The sequence below is a fragment of the Mercenaria mercenaria genome, chromosome 2, assembly GCF_021730395.1.
Source record: "Mercenaria mercenaria strain notata chromosome 2, MADL_Memer_1, whole genome shotgun sequence".
Lineage (NCBI taxonomy): Eukaryota > Metazoa > Mollusca > Bivalvia > Venerida > Veneridae > Mercenaria > Mercenaria mercenaria.
In genome coordinates, this window is record NC_069362.1 from 43378025 (window position 1) to 43397591 (window position 19567).

At 36.2% G+C, this 19567-nt stretch overlaps 2 protein-coding genes across 2 annotated transcripts; both read left to right on the forward strand.

Moving 5' to 3' along the window:
- Positions 1–1893: 1893 nt before the first annotated feature.
- Positions 1894–4345, forward strand: LOC128548473 (monocarboxylate transporter 13-like). Its single transcript, XM_053523346.1, has 2 exons — positions 1894–2388; positions 2791–4345. The coding sequence occupies exons 1-2, from the start codon at positions 2037–2039 to the stop codon at positions 3846–3848; spliced, it is 1410 nt and encodes a 469-aa protein (XP_053379321.1). The 5' UTR covers positions 1894–2036; the 3' UTR covers positions 3849–4345.
- Positions 4346–8626: 4281 nt separating this feature from the next.
- On the forward strand, positions 8627–10641 carry LOC128555055 (monocarboxylate transporter 3-like). Its single transcript, XM_053536415.1, has 2 exons — positions 8627–9125; positions 9364–10641. Exons 1-2 carry the CDS (start codon positions 8768–8770, stop codon positions 10422–10424), a joined length of 1419 nt encoding a protein of 472 aa, XP_053392390.1. The 5' UTR covers positions 8627–8767; the 3' UTR covers positions 10425–10641.
- The last annotated feature ends 8926 nt before the right edge of the window (positions 10642–19567 follow it).

The window sequence follows — 19567 nt, forward strand, 5'->3', positions numbered from 1 at the left end:
AGACGTGACAAAACGCTAACACAATGTGACATCACGACGAGTCGGCGCGACAGAAGGCATTAATATCAAGTTATCGCATCGTGTTCGCGTGCTATCGCATCGTGTTACCGTGGTGTCGATGTTGATAGTACTACATTTATATCGTACAATAGCATCGTGGCATAGAGGTTGACAGTACGACGGTACGACATTAATATCGCGTAGTTGCATCGTGGTGTAGAGGTTGACATTACGACGGTACGACATTAATATCGCTAGCAGCATTGTGTGGTGTGTGTGAGGTTGAATTACGACGGTACGACATAATATCGCGTAGCAGCATTGTGGCGTGGTGTGAGGTGCAGTACGACGGTACGACTAATATCGCGTAGCAGCATGTGTGGGTGGTGTAGAGGTTGACATACGACGGTACCTTATATCTCGTAGCAGCTCGTGTGGGCTGGTGTAGAGGTTACATTACACGTACACATTAATATCCGTACAGCATCGTGGGCGTGGTGTAGAGGTTGACAGTACGACGGTACGCCATTATTATCGCGTAGCAGCATCGTGTGGGCGTGGTGTAGAGGTTGACAGTACGACGGTACGACATTAATATCGCGTAGCAGCATTGTGTGGGCGTGGTGTAGAGGTTGACAGTACGACGGTACGACATTAATATCGCGTAGCAGCATTGTGTGGTCGTGGTGTAGAGGTTGACAGTACGACGGTACGACATTAATATCTCGTAGCAGCATCGTGTGGGCGTGGTGTAGAGGTTGACATTACGACGGTACGACATTAATATCGCGTAGCAGCATCGTGTGGGCGTGGTGTAGAGGTTGACAGTACGACGGTACGACATTAATATCTCGTAGCAGCATCGTGTGGGCGTGGTGTAGAGGTTGACATTACGACGGTACGACATTAATATCGCGTAGCAGCATCGTGTGGGCGTGGTGCAGATGTTGACAGTACGACGGTACGCCATTATTATCGCGTAGCAGCATCGTGTGGGCGTGGTGTAGAGGTTGACAGTACGACGGTACGACATTAATATCGCGTAGTAGCATCGTGTGGGCGTGATACGACATGTGCGACATTATCAATATCGTGTTATCGCGCTTCTGTTAGGCATACGCAGTTACTGTAACAATAGCATACTTAGATTTAGGCTACAGATCTACAGTATATATATATAAATACAAAATGTACAACGGTTCAGCAAATATCAATTTTGTCTAGGGCAATATTATATGTCCTCGATCTGCTAATTGGTCAAAAATGACTACATGTGCAAATTATTTTCTATTATAAAAAATAAATAAGATATCACAGACTTTATAAGATATGGTGAAACATTCTTGGCTTTAATAACTTGTTAAAATAGTGGATATCTAGCTCGTCCTCCATTTTGCAATCTCTTTTGCGCGGAACACGATATTAATGTCGTACCATCGTACTGCCGGCCTACTTCAACAACACAATGCTATTCCACGATATTAATGTCGCACTATCGACCATGACGCCTCGACAAATTGATGCGATAGCATAACAACACGATGTAACAGCACGACAACACGAATTGACAGCACAACATTACGATGTAATAACGCAGTATTATTGTCGTTCTGTTGCATCGTGTTGTCAAGATATCGCATTATGTTATCGTGCTGTCTCATCATGTTATCGTAATATCAACCTTACATCTGCAGGGTTCAATAGTGCGACAGTACAGAAAGTTTAAAAACGATTCACCGTATCATTACATGTATTGCATGATGTGTTTTATAGATATCCTAATTAATCACGTTTTCTATGTAAAGACATGATCAAAAAGTATTATCACGGTATTTTTTATGACCGAGTTGTGAATAATCTTTGCACAACCAACTGAAAACAATATTCAGTAACCCTACATTTAATTGAACTATAATGTTTAGAAACCATAATCAAAGTAAAGTACCATGAACTTTGCGGACGATCACACATTGATGATGTATTTGTATTTCTGTGATTCCTAGTGACGCCACTGTGACAGTAATTTACTACGAAATATGTATTCAGTTGATAATAAAACTAGAGACGCGGAATCGTCTGTTACGTATACCAAGAACGAACGGGAAACGGAAGCTTCATTTTTACTGTCAAGCAATAATTCGAGGAACTTTTTGTCAAACTCGACTCTTTCAAAGGAGAGTGCTGATGGAGATAACCAAAATGGAGGAAATCTGTACGTGCCAAGATCACGTGGTGCAATAGTAATGGTGGCTTGCTTATATATGAGCTTTTCGGGTTATGGACTGGCGACAGCTCTAGGAGTTGTTTATGTGGAGTTAATATCGGCGTTCCAGTGTCAAAGATCAGAGGCGGCACTTGTTCAGAGCTTGTATATTGGACTTATATTAGGTATTTCATGTACTGACTAGTCATTTCCAAAAGGAAATTTCCCCGGTATCTGTTTCGACTGAACTATAGCTATATATTTCACGAAAAACAAGTTACGTCCGATCGAATATCATTCTGTAATTTCGACATTTCAAAACTTCGTACATTTTTAAAATTTCAAGTAACGTCTGCACAGTTTTACAGAATACATAGTAACTTAAAGTGCCCTCATTCAATATAGAATGACAAGCTCAAAACAATAATAAGAAACTTCAACTGTTAACAATAAAGCGATGTCTGTCTGAAAATGATACATCAGCATATAGAAAAATGCGGTTGCAGTTGATAAAATATACAAAAGTAGTGAAGTAGATAAACAAATATATTTACAGTTTCTTTTCATATATTTCCATTTATTTATAGGTGGTGGACTTCTCTTCACAAAGGTCGTAATAAAGTATGACACCGGCGCATGCGTAATGGCTGCTTCCGTCGCCGCTTGTGTTGCAATGGCTTGTGGGAGTCTGGCACGTGACATTGGCACAGTTATAGCCCTTGTAGGAGTTGTTACGGGTTTATTTGCAAGTGTTCATATCCTCGTATCATCAATAGTTATTAACTGGACTTTTGTTAACAACAGACAATTTGCTCTTGGTATTCTGACATTAGGCTCTACAATTGGACAGACTGCAATGCCATACATTACTGATGCTTTAATGGAAGCATATTCATGGAGTGGATGTTTGCTAATTTTGAGTGCTATAACATTTCTGAACAGCATTCCATGTGGGTTAATTATTCATTATTCGAAAAGGTATTTTCAAACTGGAGAGAAAACCCATTCCCAAGGCGGTACTACTTCCGTCATGAGCTTTTTTACTGATAGTGCCTTTATGGTTTTCATTGTGGCATGTTTTATATTTGTAACATTTGGTCCGGTTGAACTATGGTTCATTGTGGACGTCGCTGTCCTTAAGGGTTTTGGGGTTCAGTCAGGCGCGACTTTGCTGTCTCTCAATGGAATATTTGGACTTGCTGGCAGAATTATGTGCGCTGTAATTTTGAAATTTTATCCAAAGACTCGATCCGAATTACACATGTGTTACGGGTTTATACTTTGGGCTGTAGCCCATTTTGGTGTAATTGCCTCGCCAGTATACTGGGGAATGTTCTTGTCGATGATACTCCGAGGCTTATCAGGGGCTGTAGTAATAGTATTTATACCGTCTTTGCAGCTAGAGCTTCGAGGGTCAGAAAACTTTCCAACGACAATTGCAGTAACTAATGTAATAATGGGTGTAGGGGGTATAATAGGGGGATATCTGGGCGGGTACAGTTTTGATGTAACAGGGTCGTACAATCTAATTTTCTACATAGCTACAGTGGGTTCTGTATATTGCGGAATAAGTATGCTTATCATTTTTCTGATATTCAAAAGAAGAAATGGTCAATCCGGTCAGTATCAAAATCTACTAGGATAAATAGACTCTTCAAGTAATATTTTCAATGACCGACATTATAGTGGACATCATCGAAAGTTGATAGTAACGCGAATGTACCTTAAGGTGACTATGCAACACAGTGAAACTCCTTTCTTCTCTCCCTTCATCCTCTCTTCCATTTCCCCTGTCCCAGCCTCAGTGGAAATTTACTTCTCGTTTGGAGTTTCCGAGTATTCATAAAATTACGGCATGACCATTTTGGAACAAGGACTACAGTAATACAATAACTTTCTCTTTTTTTTCATTCGAATTCATTGCAAATTTCTTCTAGTGCAAATTTGAATACATTTTCAATAAATGTCATTATACATTCATATATCACTGAACATACCGTTGATACTCGTGTAAAATGCGCAGATATATAACCTCGGGACCAACCCTGAGTCCATTCTCATCCATCAGATGTTCGTCAAAATCCCGAGACGGGAACCACGGTAGACCTCTGGTATGCGAGAATGCCCTGAGTCGTGAATGCATCGTATTCACGGGTATAGACGATTTTCCAACTTCGAAACACAGGTGCTATAGACACATAACCAAATATTTTACTTATAGGCCTATATATGTATATATATATATACATATATAGGCCTATGAGTAAAATATTTGGCTATGTGTCTAGCACCTGTGCTTCAAAATAAAGTCATTTGCGATTTTCGCCATTTCGGTAAAGGGAAAGTACTCTCGGCGCTTACTGTCTACGCTAAAATCTAAGATTGCCGTTACACACCGTAAAAGAGCGAGTGTTTTTTTGTTTTTTTGTTTTTTTGTTTTTTTTTTTTTTTGTTTTTTTTTTTTTTTTTTTTCTTAAACAATTTTAATTTCATACAAATTTAATATTATTTTGATGAAAGAATTAATATAAAAATAATCATAGACATTATGATACTGATTAAAGATCGAGTGTTATCTCCAACCGAGATCAAACTGTGAACAACAAAACTGACACGAGGTGTCACGCTTATTGCCGATAATTACTGGCAATTCAATAAACAGCAGACTGTGTTCAATTAAGCGTGTCAAAGTCACCGTTTTGAGTGGGTAATTATACCTATGGGCAAATACTCTTCCTTCTACCGACTTCGCACGTTTTTGTTGATAAAACTATGTATATTCCAGCTGTTAATGGACAATTTTTTGCAATATTTTTTGTAGCATTTTTATTAATTAATCGCCATTTTCTATCGCCAAAAATTGCGTTTTAATCGACTTTTGAATAAAATAATCGACATTTGGCGATAATGTTGATTGGCAGCGCGAGCACTGGTGTCGGAATCATTCTGCCTATGTGTCAGTCACTTTTTTGTCCTGGTCATATCATTATCCATATGCAGATTTGATTATATCCAACAAAGACGGTAAAAGGAGATTTTTTAAAGGGAAATTTTCTGTTTCATTGGACGACTGGATTTAAGGTAGTTATGCACGTTCGATAAACCGGAAGTAATCGTGTAAGGTTATTTATATTCCTGAATATGTAGAATAATGCATTGACTCGGTATCCAGAAATGAAAATCAGTTTATAAAATAATGGCAAGCCGTGAGTCAAATTACTTAAACGGCAATGCTACTATCTTTCTGAAGGCAAAATATGAAAAAGTATTATCGGACGCGTTAGATAATTCCAAATATACTTGAAATGTGCGAATCTCTTTAATCATGGGCAAATATCGCAAAAAATAAAGGGATAAAAGAACAAGCTCATAGACTTATACAATTTCAGTTACACTATCACAGAGCATTGTGTTTACTTACGACTATGGGAAGTTTCGTTAAGGTTTACATTGTAAAAACAATTCCATTTGCGAAAATGTTATCAGAAAAGCTATATTCTGAAAAAAAAATCAGGGTTGAATCAGATTCTTCATTGTAGAAAAAAATATCCGAACGTGCAGAACCACCTTAACAAAAGATACCTTAAATGAACAGATCAGAATAAAATTATATTAAAAGAATACTTACATTAACTAGAAATATTTCTTATAAAACAACCGGAATATGACATAAAATCGGGATCCGGACATTTGCCCCCCAGGACATTTGCCCCCAATGAAAAAGTGGACTGCTGGACATTTGCCCCCCAGTTGAAATGGTAGACAGGACATTCGTCATATTTTAGGGGACAATGGCTTTGTTTTATACAATTCTGTAGTAGATAATTGCCAAATTAACAAGTTTGAGTGTTAAAAACATTGCACTAATTAAGAAATCATAACACTGTTATGAGCACTTTTATTACTCAATAATAGGCTATTATTATTTACCTTAACACCTGAAAGTAATTAATATATTTATCAAATTATTATCTGTTTCTGTTCTGTTCTGATAATAAAACAACCAAAAATACAGTTATATATACTCGCATATAGGACAAAAATATTGGGGGGGGGGGGGGGGGGGGGGGGGGGCAAATGTCCGTTCCAAAAATAAGCAATGGGGGTCAAATGTCCTATCTGCCATTTCAACTGGGGGGCAAATGTCCAGCAGTTCATTTTTTCATTGGGGGGTAAATGTCCTGGGGGGCAAATGTTCTACAATCCATAAAATCATCTTGAAAATGAAGGCTTTTTACCTCTTCAAGTATGTAGTTTTTGCATTTTATTTTCTTGGGAAGGCCCTAGATATTGTTGAAATAACGTTTTGTCCAACCCATTTGTGTGAGCTCAAACCATTTGTGTGTATTTGTTTGAATTCTTGTATAAATGTGATGTATGCATGTATCTAGGCTTACATGCATTTTATTTTGTAATGATATCTTAGTAATAATTTCTGAAGAGAAATTATCAAAAGTCTATCCTTTAATTTCGGTAATCAAAATAAAATCTTTAAACACTCATTAAAACACTCTTGATAAGAAATTTTAGACTACATCGCCCTTTTTCTTGAAGTCTGGAAAATTGTTTTTTTTTTTCTTCTCTCTATTTTTGTGAGACTGATATTCTGGCTAATTTTACTTTTGTGTTTATCGATACAAGTCATGTTTGCTTTTCTCTTCACATTCATCAGAGTTTGTCAAGAACGAACGGTTGTGTTTGAAAGCAGTTTAAATTTACTTCATGGTATTCGATATGTCGAAAGTTTTTATAATACATATGCACGTACGATGTATGATGTTTTCATAAAGCCAAACTGAAATTATTGACATTACGAGCCACATTTAAAAACAATTATGATATGTGTCTCGGATACTTTGCGTTATTCAGAAAATAGATTTTATCATTTATATATAGGCTTAAATTCATGAAATGATGTTTTGCTCACAGAGAATTAATATGTTGTTGCTTGTTTATTTTGTCGATAATAAAAGCTGAGATTTTCTATTAATATCGAATTGATTCTTGATCCCGCATGACCCAGTAAAAATAAATTACATACTGTTTTGAAAATATTCTCTTAAGTAAAATGCTCTATAAACAAAAATGTGGAGTAAATATAAATTGATTGACTACCAATGCCTATAAAATATTTCTGTTGGGTTTAATGTCACACTGATACAATCATGGGTCATATAGCGAGTTTCTAGCTTTTGACGGTGGAAGAAGAGCACAGGTGCCTATCTAGTCTTCATTTAATCACGGACGGGCACCTGGTTAGAATCATCGACCTTCCGTAAGCCAGCTTGAGGAATGGCTTCCTCACATGGAAAAAATCTTCACCCTAAGCAAAGTCAGCGACCTAAACCACTCGACCACGGAGGCTCTTTCTATCAAATAAAAGAAGTATAATGAGTCTAATGATATACCATTGACGGATAGAAATCGGGAAACTAGTACACTCTGGCTTTTAAAATTAATCCCACAGCGAGCCCGCTTATCTTTTTTTTTTTTTTTTTTTCATTTTTCATCCTCAGAATCTAATATGTCTTATCATAAGAGTAGATTTGACAGAAAATTGTATGGTTGCGTTGACCTTTCTCGAGTTTGCTCAAATGTCCCGCTTGACTACATTTTCTCCATGTCAAAATGATATCTCACAAACGAACTCCGTTGTTTTTGGTATCTGACAACCGAACTTCGTTTTGTCTAACGCATTTTGGTATTTAACGCATTTTGGTATCTGACCACCGAACTTCGTTGTGTCTTACGCATTTTGGTATCTGACCACCGAACTTCGTTTTGTCTTACACATTTTGGTATCTGACCACTGAAATTCGTTGTGTCTGAAGCATTTTGATATTTCACTACCGAACTGCGTTGATCAGTCTAAAGCAATTTGATAGCGACAACCATAATTCGGCCGATGTTTGGTAATCACCAATAACTTGCGACTCTACCGTTTTGAGAAGAATCCCAAACCTAACCATTTTAAGCACTGAATTTGACCTGTTTAGCCGAGAAGTTCACACATTGATTATAACTTGTTTTTTTTTTCTTTTCGTATTCATACACATATTCCTGCGTTGCATAATGTCCGAACTATACTGAAAAATTATTTCTGAACGAAACATGTACGTGTGAATACACATTTTCTAAGTAAGACATTCAGGCGTTTATACAATGTGTGCGATATTCGATAGGTATTACACATTCATTTACACCTGAAAAAAATAATTTAATCCTGCTCTAGATTCCATGCCATGATAAAAACAATGCATGTATATACTATTCCATGCCATGATAAAAACAATGCATGTACATACTTACATTGACGAGAACATTTGAAAATAGCCATGTTATTATTGCATGGCATGTTATATATATATATATTAATTAATCACGTTTTCTTTTCAAAGACATGCCCGAGGGTAATGTCATGTTATTTTGTTATGACTGAAACTATATAAGGTACATTTATCTAAATTAAAAGCAAAGTAAAGTGTAATATGTATATGGTGGCAATTGATACACTGGATGTACAAAAGTAATTCTGTGATTCCTCGTGACGTCACATTATAAAACATGTCTTCAGTTGTTGAAAAATCTAGTGACATGGAAGTATCTTTAACATATGCCAGCTACGAACGGCACACGGAAGCATCTTTTTTACTTTCAGGGAATAAATCGAATAACTTTTTGTCAAATGCAACACTTTCAAAGGAGAGTACTGACTCAGAGAGAGTTGACCGAAATGGAGGGAAAATGCTCGCGCCAAGATCACGTGCTGTAATAGTAATGGCGGCTTGCTTGTATATAAACCTTTCTTGTTTTGGAATGGTGCCGGCACTAGGAGTTGTTTACGTTGAGCTAATATCAGCCTTACAGTGTCTACGTTCGGAGGCGGCACTTGTTCAGGGCTTGTGTATGGGGCTGTCATTAGGTATTAGATATAATAAAAATTGAAAGCTAGCTAGCAGTTCTGACGCCAGTACATAAGTAATAAATCTCCACTCCAACATTGATCCGAATTATCTGTACAGTCACATACTTCATTAAAATTAGTATTCCTTTGAAATTCTGACCTCTTTAAGTGCTAGATGACGTAAACATGTGGGATTTACAAAATAACAGTTAAACATTTTTTATTCCAACCTAACTGTTTTTCCATTTATTTCTAGGTGGTGGGATTCTATTCACAACAATTGTCACAAAGTATGATACCGGCGCATGCGTAATGGCAGCTTCCGTCGTCGCTGGTGTTGCTATGGCTTGTGGGAGTCTGGCACGTGACATCGGCACAGTTATAGCCCTTGTTGGAGTTGTCATGGGTACATTTACGAGTGTAAATGTACTCAGTACATCAATAGTTATCAATTGGACGTTCACTGACAACAGAAAATTTGCTCTTGGCATTCTGACAATTGGCGCTACAATCGGACAGACGGCAATGCCATACATTGCTGATGCTTTAATTGAAGCGTATTCGTGGAATGGATGTTTATTTATTTTGAGTGCTATAACATATTTAAACTGCATTCCTTGCGGGCTTATTATTCACTATTCTAAACGGTATTTTCAAAAAGGAAGTGAAACCGGCGGTGCCAAAGGCGATACGACGTCTGTTGTGAGCTTTTTGACTGACAGTGCCTTTATGGTTTACATTGTAGCATCATTTATATTTATAACATTTGGCCCGGTTGAACAGTGGTTCGTTGTGGACGTAGCTGTCCTTAAGGGCTTTGGGGTTCAGTCAGGCGCAACTTTGCTCTCTCTAAACGGAATATTTGGATTTGCAGGAAGAATTATTTCTACCGTGATTTTGAAATTTTATCCAAAGACTCGACCAGAATTACATATTTGTTATGGGTTTTTACTTTGGGCTGTAGCCCACTTTGGCGTTATTGCTTCGCCAGTATACTGGGGAATGTTCTTGGCGATGATACTCCGAGGTCTCACGACTAGTATAGTAATAGTATTTTTGCCGTCTTTGCAGCTGGAGCTTCGCGGACCAGAAAGCTTTCCAAGGACAGTTGCTATATCATATATGATAATGGGTGTGGGGGATGTAATTGGGGGGTATCTGGGCGGTTACAGCGTTGATGTAACAGGGTCGTACAATCTAATATTCTACATAGCTACAGTGGGGTCTGTATATTGCGGAATAAGTATGCTTATCATTTTTGTGATATTCAAAAGAAGAAATCGTCGTTCCAACCAGTATCAACAACTACCATCGTGATGATCAATTTCTATTTCGCTGGCCCAGTTCATGCTTTAGCTGTGTAGCTACACATATTTGTAAATTTGCAGGCATAGCAGGGCATTATCCGGTATAAGGTATACAGCTACTAAAAAGCGAAATGGCTCTAGGCTGAACACCACTAAATCCAGCTGTTCTGTATTTCATATAAAATCCACTCACTTCATAACGGTGTTTCGACATTTTCTAGCATATCAATTTTCAGAGACTATATTCCCATAAAGAACTAGATCGCTACTTTAGAAAAACAAAAAGAAAAGGGGTGTTAACTTTATATAAGAAAACTACAGTTCGTTAATTACAACCCGCTGAATTTACTACTTTTCGCTTCTTTCAATTTCTCTTTTCGTGACATTAAATTCTTACGCCGCCATTTTTTATCTAGCATGCGTTAGGAACATGCCGATTTCATTACAATGCAAAGGATACATACTGAAACGCGGTAGGTAAAAGTAAGCACGTTGCTGCCGAGAAAATGCACTAGGAAAGGAAAAAAGATTAGTACTATTTATATTTGGACTACTTGTGACTAGACCTGCGGAGGCTTACATTCTATTTGGTAGTGATCAGCCTCTAAGATAACGACAGTCACATAATGGCATTTCGTTCACACTCATCAGGAGCATCAAACCTTAATTTCATTGCAATATCTTGGTTTTCATCATTATATAACTTCAATGCAGAATTCATCACGGAACTTTGTTATACTCTATTACTTTACAGAAAATGATTTTCTTGCATCAAACAAAAATCCAATATTTTTCTTTTTATTTCTATACAGATCTAGCACTGACAATATTTTCAAGAAAGAAAATGAAGTTTACTACCATTTAAAAAGAGTCCCCACTCCAATGACTTTGAGTATATGCAGAATCTTCTAATTATTAGCCAAGGAATATAGCCCTGTATACAGTGAATGAAATACTGCAGCGGTCGCAATGATTACGCAATTTCCGTACAAACTTCGGTATTCTTCGATTTTTACGGAAAGCCATGTACACGTAGCTGTAAGTACGTTAGAGGTTATAACACACTAAATACCAACCACTATATATTCTATATAAAACGACAAGTTTTCACAATGCTGCAATACACACCTAAACCCATTTTAAATTTCTTTAACTTACATTTTCTTGCAGAGCAACATTTATACTGTAAAAATATCCAAAGAAAAGTAGGGGTCATGTTTGATGCAAGAAAAATATTTCTGGCCAAACGGACACACCGTAATTTTTACACTGAAATGACAATCACAAATTAGGGTAGGGGTGTATGAATAAATTTCACATGTTAAATCAGTCTGGAGTCTTTTTTCAACATGCAAATGCTACCAGTATGTCAAGTATAGGCATGCAATATGATTTCAACCAATATATAGTAATGATTTCAAGGAAAAATCCAACCAATATATAGTAATGATTTCAATGAAAAATCCTTCTTACAGCAAAAAAAAAAACTGAGAACTATTTGAATCCGCCATTATGCGACTACCATTTTTTCATAGGTGCTCAGGCTATTTAGTGTCTGTATGCCTAGACTGGTCCCCTGCGAACTTCGAAATAACTGGAAGCCATTTTGAATGGGAACCATTATAGGACAGGGAACCAGATTATAAGTACGTCCGAAGAATGCCGAATACGTAACCGTACGGAAATTACCGAGGTCGAGACAACACTGGTATGTTCACTGTATCCCTGAATATGTTTACATGAATAGAAATATTGTTAATTAAAAAATATTCCTTTAAATAATAAAATTTAAGGTTATTAATAAAACCCGCCCAAACCACGGAAATAGCCGATTCCGATTGTACGGAAACCACCGGAAACTTACGGACGGAAGGCTAATATAATTACGAATGGTGATACCGTCATCTTAATCAAGGCAAATTTATGTGTATTTTATTTCATTATTACAAAAGTAGAAGCAAAGTATTTAATATTGATGATACGTATGTTTGATGAAGTATTGCACTTGGCATAAGCAAAGACCTAAAATAACAAGATATTTGAATCACACTCAATCAAAGAAGTAATACGTTCGGCAGTCGATGTGTCATTTTGTGTACCGGACAGACACGAGATAGCAGTTTGCAGGATCAATTTAATAAAAATATCTTGCCTTAGGGAACATATGAATATAAACACTCTTATATTAAGGTTGTCAAAGATTTGCATTGATAAGTACACATTTTGCGAAAATTAACTAGAAATGTAAGTTTATGAAATTATTATTATACTCCTTTTGCCTATCTCGGTTGCGCAACTTCGAAGCTATGCGCTGTTTTCATACTTGCCACTTATTTCAGGTTGTTGAAGTATTCAAATTTGAATATAAAACTATAAATTATATCAAAAGCTAAAAAATAGTCCACTTTTTACATTTTTCATATTAAAGGGAGGCAATTACAAAATTTCATAAAAAGTATCAAAGTAAACATTTCCAGAAGAGGTATAACTCTATGTAATAGATCTTTGTTCCTTAAATACAAGAACACTGAAAAAAAATATCATAAAATGTTGCTTAAATGATAACTCATATGATTTAGCTTTAAACAAAACCGGGTGATATGTATGGAGATGATACCCGGAGTTACAGTAAGTTGTAGAAATGAATGAACTGGAGTATAAAATATGAAAGATCGGTCGCAAAGTTTCGAACCCGGACCCTTCCCCCACCCTGAAACATGCCCGCTCAGTCTGTTTAAAACAAAACAATAAAAAGAAAAACGGTAAATATCTAATATGGATAAATGAAAGGGTAGTGATAGCAATGAACTTTCGTGTTTTAACAATTTACTGCTAACGTTATTTTTGTTTTTAGATTATTTAATTTTATATTTCTCTTTCTTTTATATTTGAAATAATACTAGCATATCTTTTTAGCACAGAATTAAAAAAAAAACGGTCTGGTCGGACTACGAACTATTTCAGCCTATGCTTATACAACTATTCACACAATGTTAACTTTTTTGTTTTTAAAATGAACACTTTAAGCAATTTTCTCATTAGTTTAACTTGAATAATATATCATATTTACAAGCGTTTTTATATCTCGTGCGCAAAATCGTTATTTTCAATTTCTACGCATGTGATATTATACAATAAGTGACTTTTGGTGAGGTCGATATGAGCCGCGTCATGAGAAAACCAACATCCGTGCAGTCTGGTCAGGATCCATGCTGTTTGCTAACGGTTTCTCTAATCGCAATAGACAATGTGGTTTTCTCATGGCGTGGCTCATATGTGGATTTATCGGCCTGATAAAAGCAATATCAACCTCGGGCGAATTTATCGACTTGATATCGCTTTAACAGGTCGATAAATCCACATATCGACCACACATAAAAGGCGACAATTGTTTTATTATTAAATCCAGCCTACTCATAAGTATAAACATTAGATGCAAATGTCTGCAGCCTTAGGTCATCTTTCGTGGTTAATTGTATACGACGTCGCATTGTTTTAACGTAATAACGTGTGGACGTCACAGCTGGAGGTCAATACGTGTGTTTGGCTCCGCCTTCGAGAAAATACGACTTTTTATCGTTGAACATGTGACTACATTTAGAACAATGGAAAGGACTATAAATATAGATTTAATGATAAAAAACAATAATTTCATATCACATGCGCTGTGTACAACGCTATTTTGTTTTTCTGCGCATGTGATATTACATTTTCATGTCTCCCTATGAGAGATCGTTACTTTTGTACTGATTAAAAGACGATGCGCTTATTTATACATAGGATTAAATTACTTTATCTTGTGTTCATACATGTGTGAACCCGGCCTATTTTTCTGTTCTGTTTTTGAATGATTTGTTCTACATGCAACATTTTGAAAACAATTTTTCATTAAATATTAAACTGAAACTATCACCATCAGATTGGAAATTAACTAACTACTAAGAAAATGAGTGCTCTCATTATATGTTCCGTAGTTATCGCCGTTTTACGAATGTTACTGCTGCTGATTTTGTTGAAGTATGCCAATAAATACAGCGATATGTAACCTCAAGACTATACTTATCAAAAAATATTTTTATACAGCAAAGTCGCGACAATTTCTAAGTGCTTACTAGTAAAGCCTCCTTAATTCTGTCTTCATTATTTGGTAAGTAATAACTTTTTTAATGTTAAATAAATCATTTCATTAATTTTTCAGTATAATAAAATAAATATTGTATTCCTGAGAGGGTGATCCCTCGAAATAACTCTATCCGTGACTAATATTTTTCAATGCGACAATTGTAAGTTACTGTAGAGAAAGAGTTTAGTATCTAAAATGTAAATGCATAATAAAATGTTGACGAAAATGGGCTTAAAATCCTAAAAGGCCACAATAGGAAATAATTCTTCCCGGCTAATTCTGACTTTTAAGTTGATCGGGACTTTGATATGCACAGTCAAAATTTTCCTAGCACCGCAGCATGAAAATGAATCTGGTAGTCATTTTATAATTTTATTTCATTCAAAAACATTTCAGGAACATTTTCAGAAAATAAAAGATACATACTGAGTGGCGAACGATCAGTAAAATGTTTAATAAGAAGTACTATATTATGTTTTTCATTACGCCGCTTTTGTGTGTAACATGTATTCAGGTATACACGCGTAACAATAAAGATCGGAAAGAAATCGAAAATGACTAACAAAATAAGAATAAAATTAAAATTAAATTTGTGCTGTTGTAAACTTTTTTTTTGTGATTAACTTATTTTTCCCTTAGATACAAGCATTTGTATATAAATCGAGTGTGCAATAGCTGCGCGTGAAAATAGGGTAGGAGAAAATAAAGACAATACCGCGAAAACGAAGGAGACCCCTGTTTATTTTTCGCTCATATTACAATTCATTTTTTTTTATCTTAATTGTATTTGTGAAAAAAAGAACTCACTACTTAGTCATTCCGTTTGAAAACATATAGGTTTCAATGGGCCTGTTATACCAAATGAAACATAATTACTTTTGGATATAATGGACAACCCAAAAAATAAATTAATCTCCGTAAAAACAGAAACGTCACAATTATATATATTTAGGGTTGAGCTAAAATGTGATTTCTCGACGCGATTTACGTAAGAAGTACGAATTTTACCTTTTCAATACAATGTAATATCGGGTGAAGATCAACTTTTACTCTTATTTAAACAAGTTATGAAGGATGTAACTTGTTTTTGGAAAATCCCGCTCATTACACTTTTTTTACCGTAAAGTTGAAAAAATATGTAAGGTTAAAACTTCTGAGATGCTTTATGGATTTGGCCACACAGGAGCAGTTTAACAAACCATTTTAGCTGGAGAATTACACTCAGATCCTTCGTAAAAACTGCAAACTATCGTACAATTACTCTGTATATAAAAAAAAGAGCAACTGTTTAATTTGCATAATTACAATAGGTTTGGTTCTACCAATGAAAAACTCACAAAACGTAGGGTCTCAGAATTCGACAGCATTAATTAAAGCTGCTCAATATAGATCCAAGTACAGTTCACTTCCGGTGTAGTCACGTGACCATAGTAAAGTAAGCAATGTTAGAGTAAATCGTCTGCAGTACACTGTGATATTCATAAATTTACAAAAAAAATCTTAATGAAGAAATTTGTGAGATTTGAAGAAACAACATCCATTCAAAGTTTTCTTTTTCTTTTTCCAGACTTATTTGTAAATTATGGTGAGCAGGCTCAAATGATTCTTCTGTTGTTATGTATAAAAAAATGCCGAGCACTAGCAAACTGACTGAAAGGGCATTCTGTATACAATAAACCAAATCAACCTAAATAAATTGCAAAGTTTTGCAAGATATGTCTAACCACTGAAGTTTAATCTTGAAGTATCTAAATGCATAATCTGAAGGTGTAGAGCATTGGTAAATATCCAAACGAACCTTAACAAGTTTTACTTGGTCTTTTTTCACGAAACAGAGTGAATCGGTCTATATATTGAGTGCAGTTAAATGGTAATTTTGTTCCCTTCTTTGCGTCGAGTTTTGGTTCACCAACTAATATGAAATACACTCGATGACTGCTTCCTGGAAACTAACCAGTACTCGCACCGAAAGAAGGGACTGTTGGAGTCACGGTCAAAATCCGCTGACAGGATTCGACCCCGCGACCTCCGGATTACGAGACATCTGTACAAAAATGAAAAAAGGTAAAATTTGTATCTCAATTCTACTCTATATAGTTTTAAGTAAGTACTTAAACTTGACTTACTTAAGTAAGTCAGTTTATTCAGAGATTAATTGCAAACTTGAAACAAGAGGACCATGATGGTCCTGAATCGCTCACCTCTTCCCACATGACCCAGTTTTGAGTATGACGTCATTTTTCTATTATTTGACATAGTGAGCTAGTTTTTGAGCTCATGTGACCCAGATTTGAACTTGACCTAGATATTATCAAGATAAAAATTCTGACCAATTTTCATGAAGATCCATTGAAAAATATGGTCTCTAGAGAGGTCACAAGGTTTTCCTATTATTTGACCTATTGACCTAGTTTTCGAAGGTACGTGACCCTGTTTTGAACTTTACCTAGATATCATCAAGGTGAACATTCTCACTAATTTTCATGAAGATCTCATGAAAAATATGGCCTCTAGAGAGGTCACAAGGTTTTTCTATTTTTATACCTACTGGCCTAGTTTTTGACCGCATGTGACCCAGTTTCGAAACTGACCTAGATATCATCAAGGTGAACATTCAGATCAATTTTCATGAAGATCCATTGAAAAATATGGCCTCTAGAGAGGTCAAAAGATTTTAATAATTTTAGATCTACTGACCTAGTTTTTGACCGCAGTTGACCCAGTTTCAAACTTGATCTAGATATCATCAAGATGAACATTCAGACCAACTTTCATACAGATCCCATGAAAAGTATGGCCTCTAGAGAGGTCACAAGGTTTTTTTATTATTTGACCTACTGACCTAGTTTTTTAGGGCACGTAACCCAGTTTCAAAATTGACCTAGATATCATCAAGGTGAACATTCTGACCAATTTTCATGGAGATCCATTCAAGGGTATGGCCTCTAGAGAGGTCACAAGGTTTTTCTATTTCAAGACCTACTGACCTAGTTTTTGATCGCAGTTGACCCAGTTTCAAATTTGACCTATATATCATCAAGATGAACATTCAGACCAACTTTCATACAGATCCCATGAAAAGTATGGCCTCTAGAGAGGTCACAAGGTTTTTTTATTATTTGACCTACTGACCTAGTTTTTTAGGGCACGTAACCCAGTTTCAAAATTGACCTAGATATCATCAAGGTGAACATTCTGACCAATTTTCATGAAGATCCATTCAAGGGTATGGCCTCTAGAGAGGTCACAAGGTTTTTCTATTTCAAGACCTACTGACCTAGTTTTTGATCGCAGTTGACCCAGTTTCAAATTTGACCTATATATCATCAAGATGAACATTCAGACCAACTTTCATACAGATCCCATGAAAAATATGGCCTCTAGAGAGGTCACAACGTTTTTTCATTATTTGACCTACTGACCTACTTTTTGATGGCACGTGACCCACTTTCGAACTTGACCTAGATATCATCAAGATGAACATTCTGACCAATTTTTATGGAGATCCATTCACAAGTATGGCCTCTAGAGAGGTTTTTCTATTTTTAGACCTACTGACCTAGTTTTTGATCGCACATGACCCTGTTTCGAACTTGACCTAGATATCATCAAGATGAACATTCAGACCAACTTTCATACAGATCCCATGAAAAATATGGCCTTTAGAGAGGTCACAAGGTTTTTATATTATTTGACCTACTGACCTAGTTTTTGAAGGCACGTGACCCATTTTCGAACTTGACCTAGATATCATCAAGATGAACATTCAGACAAACTTTCATACAGATCCCATGAAAAATATGGCCTCTAGAGAGGTCACAAGGTTTTTCTATTATTTGACCTACTGACCTAGTTTTTGGCGGCACGTGACCCACTTTCAAACTTGACCTAGATATCATCAAGGTGAACATTCTGACCAATTTTCATGAAGATCTCATGAAATATATGGCCTCTAGAGAGGTCACAAGGTTTTTCTATTTTTAGACCTACTGACCTAGTTTTTGACCGCACGTGACCCAGTTTCAAACTTGGCCTAGATATCATCAAGATGAACATTCAGACCAACTTTCATACAGATCCCATGAAAAATATGGCCTTTAGAGAGGTCACAAGGTTTTTCTATTATTTGACCACTGACCTAGTTTTTGACGGCACGTGTGACCCAGTTTCGACTTGACTAGATATCATCAAGGTGAACATTCTGACCAATTTTCATGAAGATCTTGTGAAATATATGGCCTCTAGAGAGGTCACAAGGTTTTTCTATTTTTAGACCTACTGACCTAGTTTTTGATGGCACGTGACCCAGTTTCGAACTTGACCTAGATATCATCAAGGTGAACATTCTGACCAATTTTCATGAAGATCTTATGAAATATATGGCCTCTAGAGAGGTCACAAGGTTTTTCTATTTTTAGACCTACTGACCTAGTTTTTGAAGGCACGTGACCCAGTTTCGAACTTGACCTAGATATCATCAAGATGAACATTCTGACCAACTTTCATAAAGATCCCACAAAAAATGTGACCTCTAGAGTGGTCACAAGCAAAAGTTTACGGACGCACGGACCCACGCACGCACGGACGGACGGACGACGGACGCTGCGTGATCACAAAAGCTCACCTTGTCACTATGTGACAGGTGAGCTAAAAAAAGAAAAGAAAAAAAAAGATGTTAAAACATCATAGCAACCTGCCGAATATGAAATCGATTATCGAAAGTGCAAAGACTATGCCACAAACTGCAATGTACCACAATATATTCAATGTGTGACTTTCATCGTACGTCAATTCAGTCGACTAAGTTCAAGAGATACTCAGAATACTGCGTGAACAAACCTATCTCAGTATTTGTTTCTATATATTTATACAGGAATATTTTAAAAATATGGGGTACCGTGTGTAAAACTTTTCAATATTCAACGCTGCATTCTTCGTATGTAATCGGTATCCCGACCTATCCTAAATTTTTTACATGACCCTAAATGTTTTATGGTCTTTGAGATTTTTAATTTTTAATAAAAAGTTTA